The 15000-nt window shown below is 37.4% G+C and overlaps 1 protein-coding gene across 1 annotated transcript in view; it reads right to left on the bottom strand.

Moving 5' to 3' along the window:
- The window catches only part of LOC100889178 (transmembrane protein 26), a 30988-nt gene extending 16598 nt beyond the window's left edge, over window positions 1-14390 (bottom strand). Inside the window, exon 1 of the mRNA XM_030973479.1 lies at window positions 12933-14390. Coding sequence (XP_030829339.1) covers window positions 12933-13132 — 200 coding nt within the window. The 5' untranslated portion in view covers window positions 13133-14390. The remainder of the gene's footprint in view (window positions 1-12932) is intronic.
- Window positions 14391-15000: the final 610 nt, after the last annotated feature.

The raw sequence follows: 15000 nt of genomic DNA, 5'->3' as shown, positions 1-15000 counted from the left end.
ACGAAAAATTACTCTTACATAGACAAATAAAATTATATTAACAACAACAGCTGCAGCAGCAACATCAGGAGTAATGATGGAAGTAGTAGTAGTAGTTGTTGTTGTAGAAGTAGCAATATTACTACTAATAATGATAATAGTAAATAACAACAATAACAACAACGATAACAATAAAAGACAGAGAGAGAGAGAGAGAGAGAGAGAGAGAAGAGGAGGGGAGAGGGGGAGAGAAAGAGTGAGAGGGTAGGGTACAGAGGGAGAGAGTGAGGGAGGGAGGGGTTGTACCAGTGCTTCATCCGTTATTGATGGGTTATACAGACGATACTGGTCAAGTGATACAGTAATTAAGTACCTATACACGTCATTAATCGTAGTATAGCGATCATTTTCTTGTCTGACCATGATAGACTATGATCGTGTAACAAATTATGAACTCTTTCGTAGTGTGAAAGCTAAATATAGCTTGGATAGTGACAGTGCATGGAGCCAGTGATGTGTCCAGCATGCGCGTATTCTGTTTAAATGTGGAGGACTTAGTACAATCTTTTAAATATAAATGATACTCGGATCCTGTTTGAAACTATGCGCTATTAGGTTTGCCGCAATATTGCCTAATTCACATTTCAAATATATATTCATGTACATGTACTGTATAATATTATGGTAGTCAGTAATCGCGATGTTTTGGGACTATTATAATAAATTTACTGGTATAAAATGTCGAGAGTGCGGCACTTCAAAATACTTTCACACAATGCTATTCATGAAGCACGTATTTTCATGTAATGAGATATGGTTATCCTACCTAGATTTTATCATATTCTTACTCTTATACTTTTGTCAAGTCGCCAGTACGACTTAAACATTACATGCTTTAATTAGTTGAATGGCACGCATAGAGTTCAAACCTCTGACCTACTAAATCAAAGTACAAAGAACTTCAGTAGAACCTATCCATAACTCTTGTTACTTTTAAATTAACAATTAAATATCTATTATCTTTATCAAACCAAGCAATTTTAAGCACTGTTAAATTGAAAAGATTCAATCAAATGGTCATTCATGATAAACTCTTTGATTTCCAGCAGCTGGGAGCATGTGGTGCAAAAATATGAAGAAAGAAAGAAAGAAAGAAAGAGAGAGGGGGAGAGGAAGGGGGATGAAGGAGGTACGGAATAGAGAAGAAAAGATTACGATTGTGGACCCCATCCATCCACCCCCTCCCCCTCCATCGATGGTCACCTTCTTGATTCGTATTTTATCCACCTAGTAATACTAGTGTCCCCAAATAATGATGCCAGAGCCCCCCCCCCCCCCCTCCCCCCCCCCCCCCCTGGCTGGACTCATGCTACGCCCATAATGTATTTCATTTGGCGCCGTTCTGGTGAATATCGATGTGAGTATCACATAAACGTGACCATCAGTATATAATATCATTTTAAAAATCTTTGTGATAAATGCCAGGCCATGACATAATGAGTCATTCATGGGAGCAATAATGAAACGTCGATGATTTGGAGAAGTGCTTTCAATCAATCTTAATGAAATATTTTCCTTGAATGAAATAGAGATGGAGAGTGTGATACGAACGGGCAACAATCAAGTGCATCCGTGCATGCCTAGAAGGAAGGATTTTGAATGATAGAGGACATTTGAAACAAGTCCCTGTGAGCACCTGGGCAGCTCCATTAATGACAACAAAAATTTGAGAAACTACATGCGTTGACACGCGTGTCCAGACTAGCCTGTACTTCATGCCATTAACAATTTCTGTTCTTCAACAAGAGAAGGCCAATAAACCATGCATGAAATAATACCAATCTACTTACTTATCAGAGAATACAAAGTTACTCGTCTGTTTTTTGCAAAATTCCACCATTTTCAGTTTAATGAAACGTGTGATGGCAAGATGTAAATTATTCAAAGTGACAGACACAGAGGAAAAGTTCATAAAGGCTTGAAAGAAGACAAATAAATTTGATGCGATCCTTATTATTGGAAATGAAATACAGCCCAGTAAGGATTGACGATAGGACCGTGACGCTGTGGTTTAAATTTCGTTCCTTTTCAGTTACTTTTATCTTTGCAAAGGAAAATCCTTATCCACTGAGATGTGCTTTGGCTTGACTATAAGCATTACTGGTACCAGCATAAGGGGACATCAATACTTAACCCTAATAAATATGTTGGTATTGTTTTCAATATAGGCCTGATCAAGAGCAAAGATTTGTCCTTTCTAAAGCCAAAGCCAGTTATGCTTCGAATACAAAATTCACTTAATGACCCCATGAATGTCACTTCAAAGGTTACGGCTTTTTTCAAAGCAGTGATGCATTAATTAATTAATGAAATCATTATCACAAGTAGACCGGGCTTTAAAACAGGATCACCAACTACTCGACTCACATTGCCCACCCGCCTTGCCTCGTTTCGCCTGATGAATTCAAAGTTCCTCCACAATGTCAATGGTAAACTTCACCTTTTCATCCTACCTTCCTACCTGCCTGCCTGGAGTGATTTATTAACGAATTCACAGGGGTGTTCCAGAATTTATCAAGCGAATGACGAAAAATGCGCGCACAATGGATTCTTCTTAAAGAGCTCGATCCTGTCCACGAAATTGACTGTTCCTCATATTGAAAGGAATATTCTTTCTTTATAGTGAACACAAACAGCACTTGCTTATTACTTGGCATTTCCCGTCTAAAATTACAACTATCATGTTTCGCCAAAATAATAATTATCATGGGCTGTCATAAATCATTATTAGCTTCTTCTTTTTTTTGGTAAGGCAACTACAACCGATCACAAAGACTTTCTAAAAAAAAATGACATGTCAACTTCAAGACACCATTGTATTGCCTATGGAACTATAGCTGTTCGGATGACGTAACATGCTATTGTAATGTTAGCTCATTTGTACAGGTGAGGCACAAGGCTATTGAAATTGCCATAGGTTTAGTTCTCGAAAGTCTTTGCGATCACGTTCTATGTATCTGGTAATAAAGTTTAAAGAGCACAGTGACATGACATGAATTGATATTCACCTTGCATTATACATTACGCTAATTAAAGTATTCCATTACAAATTATGTACAGGTATTTCGGAAAACAATACACCTATATAACCCAGGCCCTGTAGTTCGTTATAAACTGATATTTTTAGATCAGCGCCATAAATTTGAATTGATTAACTATTGCAATGCGTACATCTGAACATTTTGATTTCAGTTGGGATTTCGGTATTCGGATGTGATGAGAATACATTCTCCGCAATAAACAGAGAGCGACCAAACATAGGCAATTGAAATTGTACGCATGCGAACTACAGATGTGGATATACCCATACAGGTCAACGAATAGTATAACGAAACATTTTGATTTACACAACATATTCTAAAAGCAATGAAATATAATAAATAAACACCATTAATATAAAATTACAATTGACACATATCAGTCGTAATTAGCCGATTGACAGCACGTTCATGATGCTCTTTATAATAATAATAATTAATAATTGCTCGTTCTTATATAGCGCTTTTCAGGACCGGAGGCCCTCACAAAGCGCTTTACAGATAAGTATATTATTACCCCGGTCATTGGATTCAGGCTTACCCGCACACAATGTATGCACATTCTCCACTCCCTGGGGAGCATTCCAGCCAGGCGTCACTTTTACATGCGCACACTTGCTAATCTAACCACATTAGCTTTCGCATCCTACCGGGTACCCATTTAACACCTGGGCACGTCATACAATCATGTCCAATGTGTTTCTGACGCTATTAAGGACTATGATATCATTAACAAAATGACATCGAAGATCATTTGACATCTGGTTTGATCCAAGCTTTAAAAGGGGCTTGTCAATTATAAACGATCCAGAGGGATTATCCCTCTTGCTATCATAGCTCAAAAAAAGGACAGGGATCGGTAATTTAACATGATATCATTATCTCCCCCCCCCCTCCCTTCTTTTTTGTTTGTTAAGAAGAAGAAATATACATATATATGTGAGTGTGTATACGGCAATACTGGTCATCAACTGACTGACTTGCCTAAATTAAACAACAACAACTATGACGTTTACGGGGCAAAATAGCATGGACTTGCCCATATCGTAGTTAGGGCAAATTAAGTATAGGCTACTGCGCCTGCATGTTACATCCCAGCTGAGGAGTTTATGCAGTAGCCCACCAGAACCAGAACCAGAATTACTTTACCCCCCCCCCCCCTTCCTGTATCATGGGCCGATTTTGTTATGCCCCCTAATCATCACCAAGCTTTCCCCATTCATAATAATGTGCTATTAAGTGTAAAATCGATAAAAGCAGGCTGGCTACGGATCATGAGCACTGCATGGAGTCTGGATGCGGTGAACAGGGGAAATCATACATCGCAAAATGTTTTCATCAGAGGATTGGTGATTCTTCCTAGGAGTGATGTCTTCAGGGATCTTTGTGGTTGCTCAACTGTTTAATGGATGGATCATTCAGGATGGTATACTATAGTGTGTCTTAGGAATTAAATTTTTTTTTTGTGTGGAATGGCGTCGTCCTCCGTTCCATAATCATTAGACTTTTTGGTTGTAATGGTCAATCAAGTTCTGGTAATCGAAAGGAATTGTTTAAAGTCAACTATAGGAATCGTTGATCGTTTAAAAAATAAAATCTTTTCCCAAATTATAGGTTTTAATGATCGATATTAACATAAGAGCAAAAATACAGTGAGCACCAAATGAAGAAAGGTATCAGATAGTACAAAAGTAACAGATATATCCACCCCACCACACCCCTTTCTTTGGAAGACTTGCCCCCACCCTCCCCTTTATATAAAATGCAAACCTTGATGAGTTTAGGCCCGAAATAATTCGATGTTCCATCTCTTTATTCTGTTATTGAGCTTATTACCTAGTTATGAGTTATTAATATTCATATCGAATTCGTTTCGGTTAGCATGATGTATCTGGATTCAACATTTTGCATCATAAGAGAATTCAAGAAAATATAACTGGTTAGAATGAGAACAGTCACGTGAGGAATACTTTTGAACGATCGAGATTTGATCTGTTCTTAATGATGTAACACGGATTGCTGTTCACAATTTGAAATTGATTCTTTCTCTTTTTTGTTCGTATGCAGGACACCATACATCATTTCGTTAATTAAGTTTGGATTTCATGTCTGAAGGCTATGGCTTTATACTGTTGAAATGAAATGTCATCAACGTATCGAAATGTATTTTGAAATAAAATACATGCCTTCTTTCAAAGCTAATTATCAAGCATATCCACGATTGTGTCATAATTATAATGATCGACATTCACAATATTGAGAGCAATCAATGACTTCTTGAGTCATGATCAATATGATGATCCAAAAATAAATGTGCCAATTAAAAAAGCGATTTGCTGATTTCCATGTGTGATGATCGCTAGAAAAAGCGTGCACGGTATATTTTCCAATATTTTAATTTAATTGCAATTTTTGTCATTATAAAAAGAAATGATTTATTGACTGTGATATTGCATTCACTATTCATGTAATCATGGAATCAACTCGATCAGCCTGAATCCACTGACGGGGAGGCTCAAAGTTGATCAATAACTCAGATATTTTGAATGAATAATTATTGGTACATTTTGAAAGATCCGATCATTGGTTAATATCGACATTGGAATATTCATGAACTAGGAATGTCCAATATGTTGTTGATATAACTTATTTTGTATTGAAATGCTGATGTCAAATAAGTTGTAAAAGTTCTTGAAAACAAATTAACTCCAAGCAGGTTGATTGTGATATTAGTGATAAAAGAAGAAGAAGAAGTAGAAGAAGATAGGACGGAAGTGCCAGGGAAATCGGGAGACGTCATTGTTTAGATACATCTTCTAATTTTTTTTCGTTGTTCAAGTCAATGACTGTCTCAAAACTAATTCGTGATAAATCAGAAAAGATGCCAATGTGTAATGCAAGCGGACAGTCTCTGAGCCGGTAGCCATATTATGACATCACAAAGGTCAACTCGGTCACAGCACTGTAATACGTTTCATCATGCTTAAATGGACAAATTTCATCCATTATCGCTTCACCAATGGCCAGGGTGATATGGACATTATTCCATGTAATAAAGGCATGCATGTATTGACACCTTTCTACCACGTAGACTTGTGTAGGCCTATATTATAGACTGAATGTGAAAATAACAGCCACCAAAATATTTCATTTCATTTCATTTCATTTTTATTTTTTCATTTCCAACAAAATACAATACATAATAACGAATACAATGTAAAATGTATACAAAACATAGTTACATTGGTAATAAACAAATCTTAATAATAATTTATACATTTTAGGAAGACAAAAAAATGAATTTTAAAACTTAATTGCATTTATATTTTGAGAAAATATTCTATAGATAGATGGTATTGTCCTTTAGAATACTCCTCCCCGTGTTCTTTATTTAGTCCAGTAGAAAAGAAAATTATTCCAATATTGCAGGTATCTCATAGTCATCTAGTAACTATGAATAACAGAATATTGCTTTTTTTTTGTTTTTTTTGCTGATGTGTATCTGTTACTGTCAAATATGGTGATTTTACAATAAATTCAAAAGATAATTTTAAGGTATGCATGTTAAGTATGAATAATATTCATGGTTTGATTTGAGGAAATTGATTTGTAATAAGGATTGGACGGGGGTATTGGCTAAATAATATAGGGCTCTTCCTATCTCTCATTTTCTTAAAATGTTCTTTATGCGTGGCATATCTATGTGTCTGTCTGTGTCTCTACCCCCCCCCCCCCCCCTCTAACCCCCTCTCTGTGTGTCTATCTATCTATCTCTCTTTTATCTATCTATCTATCTATATATCTCTATATCTATCTATCCCACTTTCATCCATCTATTTATCCGTCTATCTATCTATCTATCTTATTTTATTTTATCTTTACTAGCCTTGCTCTAATACATATTTATATATTTAGCTCTTCCTTAAGATTCCCCTTTCTCTACTTTATTCAGCTTCTTCTCCATCCCGTTTCTTGTTGTATTACCCCCTCCCCCATCCCCTTTGCCTACCCCCCTCTCCCTCTCTCTCTCTCTCTCTCTCTCTCTCTCTCTCTCTCTCTCTCTCTCTCTCTAATCTCTATGCATACATGCATAATGCGTTTCCAACTGTGATTACAATGCCAACGCCGATTGTCAATAATTGCGATATGACCCTTTGCCGAAAACGACTTTTATACTCATATTTCTGCTCCTTTTTGTAGAGCATGACCAGATAACAGCATGGATCAAATTAACCATCTTGACTCTCACAAGACAGTCTGTAGTTTATCATAAGCCCCTCTATATTTATGAAGCAATGGGTATCATTTTCTCGGTGAATATTGCAAATATTGCTCTGTTCTACACGTGAGTGTATACAGTCATGTGCGACAGATGCTCGACTTTGATGATGGCGACATTGGGTCATCCTTGGCCGAGAAAAGGCAATGTTTTTGATGCCTTGAACGATTTCTAAGTGATTTTTTTCTTCTTAAACCAATGCAATAAAAAATAATACACAATCATTAAGCAGCCTGCATATACAGTAAGTCCTCAATATCCAACCCCCTCGATACAAATTGAAAACATGTCCTTGTATAATAATATACCCCCGTTTTTTATAGAGTTATGAAAATAACTTATTTACCCATACTCAGATTACCTGACAATAGTGGCAAACGACGTTGTGAAAAACATAATTAAAATCATTTCGATTGTGTAAAGTTTGTATAGCGCATGTCACATTATAACGCCTCTATATGCGCTTCCAAAGAGCTTTGGAAATTATTACCCTATATTTAGCTCCGACAGCCGTTATCAGCGCACAGTTCATTCCAAGGATTAATCCTACCAGGTACCCATTAACCTCAATGTAGGTTAATGTCTTGCCAAAGGACATTAGTGCTGCAGCGGGACTTGAACCGCGGACCTTGTAAACCACAGTCCGGTCACATATCCACTCGATCACGACACCTCTTCTGGAACTATGAATAATATTTATTATTATTATCATTCTTAACATTATTAGAATCATTATTTTTATTATTATTTGTATCATTATTATTATTATCATCATCATTAATATCATGATGATCAGCGTAATCTCGAGTGTAAAGACCATCATTATGAACGCGTAATTATAGTCCAATACCTTGTAAGTCATCATCATGTCGTTTACATTATCCAGCAACTTTCATTTGCTCATAGAAAAAGGTTAAAAAATAACAAAAGAGGTAATGATATTTTTTAGAGCGAACAGAATGACTAATTTCATCTTGTGAAGGAATTGTCTTTATCCACCCCTTTCTCCTCTTTTATAGACATGTCATGATAAAACGAGGATGTAAAGAAGTCATTATGGATGATTTGTTGCGACGAACTGATTGTTTCATAACACAGTAACACCTCTAAATCAGATTTAGTGCCTCATTTGACTTACCTTCGTCTTAAAGGTATAGCACGCTACACATATTGAGCTACGATGCAAAATCGACCACATGCATTATGAATTGCAGGATTACCAAGAAAAAGGATGAAATATTCTTTTTAAATAATAATGATTTTTAAACAATGAGGTTCATTGTGTGTATCTTAGGAAAGAAAACGAGTTAGAAAAGAATAAATAAACACGGTGACAGAAAGATAATAATTTTGATGTATCACTTTTGCTTTTTTTTCAAATAATTTCAGGAGACACAGTGGCATAGTAAAGGGGGCATGGAGGCATACACCCCCTCCCGTTAACAGGGGAAAAAAGAGAAAGTGAGGTAGAGTATATAGGAAAGGCAACGTGGAAGATGATAATACCCCTTCCCCATCCTACCCTCACTCGATGACTTTATTATTTCGTATTTCATCCATCAAGCAATACCGGTGCCACCCCCTCCCCCTACTACTTCACAGATACCCATACATTACCATGGTTGGACACGTGATACCCATGCACTGCTGATACGTCAATGTGTATTAGAACAATTTCATATTTACTCGAAAATGTTTACCAGTGCATTAATATAAAACAACATGGGCAAATCTTATACTTAAAGATATACGTGAATAACCTATGATGGCTACAGTTCCATCTGTGTCCGAGATAGATATCTGGAGATTGATCGTAAAAATGACAAATAATAAGTCACTTGATTCCTTTTCAGCTAATATAAGATTTATGGAGTCTACTTGCCTATATATAATGATCAGAAACAACATAAAAATGTATGATTATTAAAAGATACGACACTTGTCGTGTCAATCCCCTTTTTCACGGGGGATAGTAGGAAACTGCACAAGCCATACTTTCTCTGATAATTGAAAATAACTATATATTTAAACATCATGTTCTTCTACATCACTTTCCTTTATGCTGGTATACACGAAACATGAATAGTACTATGCAACTCTGTGCTGGTTGCTTCAGATTTGAAAGTGGCGTTGATTATGTGCGTTTATGTTCTGCGTATTAATGATGGTCCTCTCACTGATCTATATATAGCGAGCTAGGCTTCAAATAAATGAGAAAAAATTTGTCTGTCGGTACATTTAGTCTGACACATGACATTATGACAACAGAAGATCATCTATACATTCAAGTGTGATATACATTCCCATAGCTTAGTATTTTGAGCCAGTTAAGACGGCCATAGACAAAATGACGAAGGATGATACATATCGTGATAAGACTGATGATTTAGAACAGGTGGGAGAGAAGGATGGAATAAAAGGATGATTTATCACAAGACTTACGTCAATAGTTTTTTGACAGTTTTTTAAAACAATTATGATATTGTGAATAGTGCCTATGAATGGCCCTCGTCGAGAGAAAGGGGGGAAAACAAGAGAGAGAGAGAGAGGGGGAATATAATGTAGAATGAGGAAGATTACTAGTACAGTATAATAAAGAGGGAAATGGGTGAGAGGGGAGAGAACGAAGAATGAAGAAAGAGGGAAAGGACAGAGAGAGAGGGGAGAGAGAGAAAGAGAGAGAAAGAGAGAGAGAGAGAGAGAGAGAGAGAGAGAGAGGGAGGGGAGGAGAGGGTGGAAGTGTGAGAGGGAGAGGGAGAATAGGAGAGGTACAAGGTCCTCAATTATTAATCCAACTCACATTTATATAATTGTGTATTGTTCAGTTTCGTATAACTATCGCTAATTACTTAATAACTAAATTTAAGTATCTTCTTCCTGATAGCATCCCAATGTGTATACTTTCTTCTTTGTTACGAAATTGTCTGGGACAACGTATATATTTATGTTTATTCGATGGAATGAGCAGTAAAACAGAATGATCTGTTTGATTCGTATATCAATACATGTAGTTGGATTTTTTTTTAAAAGTTATCTACAGAATCGCATATTTATTCCACTATCTCAAGTAAACATGTATTTCTAGATTACAGAAATAAATAAACTTTGACAATTTCAATCCAATTTATCATGCACCTGTATGCAGTAACCTGCAGAATGTGCAAGACGGCAAGACCCGGAAAGACGGTATCAAAATCTTTCGATTAATTTGCTATGCGACCATGCACTAACAGCATATCAAGCTGCACTTAATGAAGCAAAGCATAAATTAATTTGAGAGAGAAGATGGAAAATTGGGCACATAAACTTTTTCTTCCAACGAATGAAACAGAAAAGATGACGTTATGAAAAGAATCAAACGTTGCCATAATGATATTATGTAGTACTACGACAAAGAAGAAGAAGAATTTGTATACACGGAAATATGCCAGTGTGTGGAGACTGAAAGAAAAACTTGAAACGAAACCTCAACAAAAAAAAATTCAAATATAAAGGTCACAGGTGTTTTGTTGTGTTTTAATTCTTCAACTTTCAATGATTTATAAAGACCCCCTCCCCTATTTGTAGGTACCCCTTTTGGCAATACCCTCATGCAGTATAGAAAAAAGCCTCACTGCCTCTATCAACTTTATATACCCCTACTTACCTATTTTGTTTCTTCCGGAAAAGTGGTTGATAAATCAAATGTTTCATATAATTAATAGGTCGGGGATGGTTTTTAAAAATCCCATTACTTTATTATCATGATTATCTAGTTTTCCACACCCTCCCCCCCCCCCATTTTTATTTGTAGGTGCCCGTTTTTGCAACATCCCGAGAAGTCTTCAAACGAACGTCACAATGCTTCTGACAAACCATATACACATTTCTATTGAAAGTTTTTCTCCCGGAACAATATTTAAAGAAAATTCATATTAAAGAAAATTTGTAAAATATGGAAGCATTAACATTCCTTTGCGTGCATGAAGCAAGGCGCAGTCTGCTCTTCCAAGAAAATGTGTTTCTTTTACACATGAAGGGCAAGACCAAAGTCATTAATCTCTTCAGTGATTTAATGTCATCGATGGCTCATTAGACGGAGAAGCTCCTTATTGGTATAAGATATTAATTTAGGTTCAATTTAGGTTTGCATGTCTAATCAACGCAAAGACAAGTTCACAGTCCTCAATGATCAGTCGCACCCACTTTCTGCATATTATAGGGTTCTCAGAAAATGAAATATCAGCGACCAGAAAAATAATGATCAACAAACATTTTTCCTTTGAGGCTTAAATACATTTTATTGCTATAGTCAACATTTTCATTTCACGTCATGTGTTATCGCTTCGCACCAGAACTGTCAAAAATTTAATTAATCAGCTATAATATAGAATAGAGTGAGGTCACTTGTAACATATCATGTTGAAGGCAAGGTAAGAAATTGATATATTCTCTTCCAAAAATGCTGGCGCCAATTTGTCAATTCATATGGGTGAAGAACTCTTTAAGTATAGGCCAAGGTTTTTCCCTTTCCCCCATTTCCCTTAATGAGATAATGAGAAGAAGAAGAAAAAAAATCACAGATGCATAATTTCTAAGCCCTGCAAATTATATTATCAAGAGAGTACTTTATAAAGACAAAGGCAGATCTCGGATTCTCTTGCTGGGGAAGGGTCTTTCTCTGAACGCCCCATGCCCCCCCCCCCCCCGTCAACAAAAGAAGCAAGTTATCACATTTCCAGGGACCATTACGGTTCCAAATTTCTGCCGGAGCACAGTTAGGGGGCAATTTTTCTAACAGTGTGTATATTTTATGCCAGATTAGGTTTATGGAGGGTAGTGTCCCTGCCCGTGCCCCTCCCACGTGCCCCTCCCCGTGCCCCTGAACCCGCACTGAAATGATGCTATTCATAGTTTGCAATCGATGCGTAGTCAAGACAACCATTCTGCGAAATGAAACGGGTAACTCATTGTTACTCTGGTTATTCGCCTTCTTGAAGAGGTATTGACCCCTTTTGTAAAGCTTGCGTGGGCACGCTCATGGGATGGGTAAAGAATAGAGCACACCTACAGCTCCAGCTATGTACATTGCTATTTATAAAGGATGCACTTTAGCAACAAAGTGTTGTCGTGCATTGAGAGAGGTATTCTTGTTCGCAAGTAATACCAAATGAATCGCCTGAGAATTTACCAATTAGTAATTGCACAAAGTTGAATTAACGAACACGTTGCAAAAGACAAAAGGCGAAAGTACGAAACCAAGTATATCCGGCCGATATCCGGCTAGAGAGAACATGAAATACCTTTATCTTCGTCCATAAATCGATTAGTGATGCTGAAATTACGCTTCGACCGAAAAAATGACATTACAATGTTATCCCTAAATTTTTAGAATTCCAAACTATACACCTTCTCCTTTCGTTATAAACGATTTTGTTGACAAAGATTCTTCTTTAATGACATTACTTGTATCCACTCGTAAATGTTCAACACAGATAACCTCATAAATATAATGTAACGGGTGCATGTTTATCTGACACAGTTGAACTTAGCATGAACCCGATTTCAATCGTCATTTTAAGCTGGGGTTGACTTACCATTTCCATTCCCCTGTCTTGGTTCTTGTGAATGTGATAGCAGCCTCGAGGAAGAGCAAGAAAGACAAGTTGAGTAGTAGCCAGTAGGCCTGCTGTTGTTTAACCGTTACAACCCCAAAGACACTAATCATGGCTGCTATACAAAACACGCAGCGAACAGTCATTCCCTGCAGAATCATTACAAATCGAGAGACCCCCATTTTTGTTCTTCTCTCCGATGTCGACGAGGAGTTCGAATAAGGAACGAAATCAAAGATACGAAGTAAATCTGGCGGACCACGACGGTATAACGACGCTGAAGAGGAGTGATTGTAAACCAAGTGTAAAATTCCTGAACAACGGTGGTATTTCCTGAAAGTACTCGAGTTGAACGATTAGTTTTGAAGAACTAAACGACATCAATAATTTGTGTGTATATAGTATTGTTGTTTATGCAGGGTCTAAAGGGATAAGGCATTCATGTGACTGTATGCCAGAGTTTGTCAAAGCCTTTATCAGTCCGAATAAGTTGCTCAAAAGAACTAGAGAATCAAGAGCACACTTCCGCAGCACTATCTTGGTTTGCTTTTGGAAGTCTAATGGTTCATAGGTAAAATATGTGTTCCGGAATCCGATAAAAAGCGATTCGAAAAAGATCGGATGGAATGAACATGATACTTTGCAGAGTCACTTGGCAGCTTGCTTTCCAAAAATGCTTGTTAATTAATTCTGCTTTTGAATCTTGTGGTCCTCAGGTTTCTTTAACGATTTATCGTGAAAAACACTGTGAGAGTGAGAAGCGAATCGAAGAAATGGAGATCACAGAAGCGTCTGTCTACCTTAGATATGAAACCAGTGATCATCAATCCAAGCTATAAATCAACTCCTCAAGAAACGGTGACATAAACAACTTGCACTGGAAAAGTGTGTCTGCCTTTCTTCGCTTCAGTTTGATGGTATATTACCCGTATCTCTGCAACCAAGAAGTTCTGCTGTTTACCGCGCCGTGACGAGATTAGAAATCAAAATTTACAATCCAATTTGCTGTCGCGGACTCCGCCACCACTCGATCCGACGCACTCACACACCACTATTGAAATAAAAGTTGCTCAGCCAGCATGGATGGGTGATAGGCGGTATCATCCGAGCGAGTCCAAGGGTAGGATAGAGAGAGTTGGTGGTGATGGTGGTGGGAAGGGGGGGGGGGGGTTAGGGGATGATAATTTGGCAATGGTGACGTCGTGGCACGCTACACGGTTCATAGCGAAGAGTTGGACCGAGTGGTGTGAGGGTAATCAGAGGCTCGAATGATCATCGGCCAACGACGAAAACCTTGCCAACGTTAATCACTGCATGCACCGACCAGCAGACGACATGTAATATGGAGAGCGCGGGGGAAAAGCAGGCACAAAATGAAGAAGAATGATTGTAAAAGCAAACAATGATGATTGGTGAAGCGGGTTTGTTTTTCACTGTGACCGAAACGATCACAAGCAAAGTGCGGGTTCAATTTCAGGGAGAAGGGGAGTGTGCTTTGCGAGACAATGACATCCCCTTGAAAGCATTTAACAAAGCTGACTTTCAAAACGCATGCTGGAATTTTCATTGGAAAGGAAAGTTATAAAACAAGAGTTCCTACCTTAGTAAGAATATAAAAGGGTGGGTTTCTCAAGTTAATCCCTGTCCATAGCTTTCTAAAATAATAGTTGGCCATGAAGTACAAGAATAATAACGGCTCGAGTAATGTTTAGAAATAATCCTATCTAATTTGACATACCATGCAACAATGAACCTTTTTATTCTAACTTTCTACATTCCTTCACAACGCAAAGAATCTGCAACCAAAGCTAAAAGGTAAACGACTACGAGCATGAATGAACAATAATATTCCACAAAGTGGTATTGTAATATGGTGACAGAAAATAGAAGTTATTTCAGTATGAGCATGATGAGGAAAAGATGTGCTCTTGGCGTCATGTATGTACACGTACCTTCCTATGTTCACTATTCACCAGTCATATAAGCAGGGGTGGTATTAAGTTGTACTAAGAATTGAAGTACAGTGATGGCGGTACTTTGAATTACCACC

This window comes from Strongylocentrotus purpuratus, unplaced genomic scaffold (genome assembly GCF_000002235.5).
Source record: "Strongylocentrotus purpuratus isolate Spur 01 unplaced genomic scaffold, Spur_5.0 spur5_scaffold_6, whole genome shotgun sequence".
Taxonomy (NCBI): domain Eukaryota; kingdom Metazoa; phylum Echinodermata; class Echinoidea; order Camarodonta; family Strongylocentrotidae; genus Strongylocentrotus; species Strongylocentrotus purpuratus.
The sequence above is the reverse complement of the archived record's forward strand: the minus strand, read 5'-3'. Positions and strand labels throughout refer to the sequence as shown.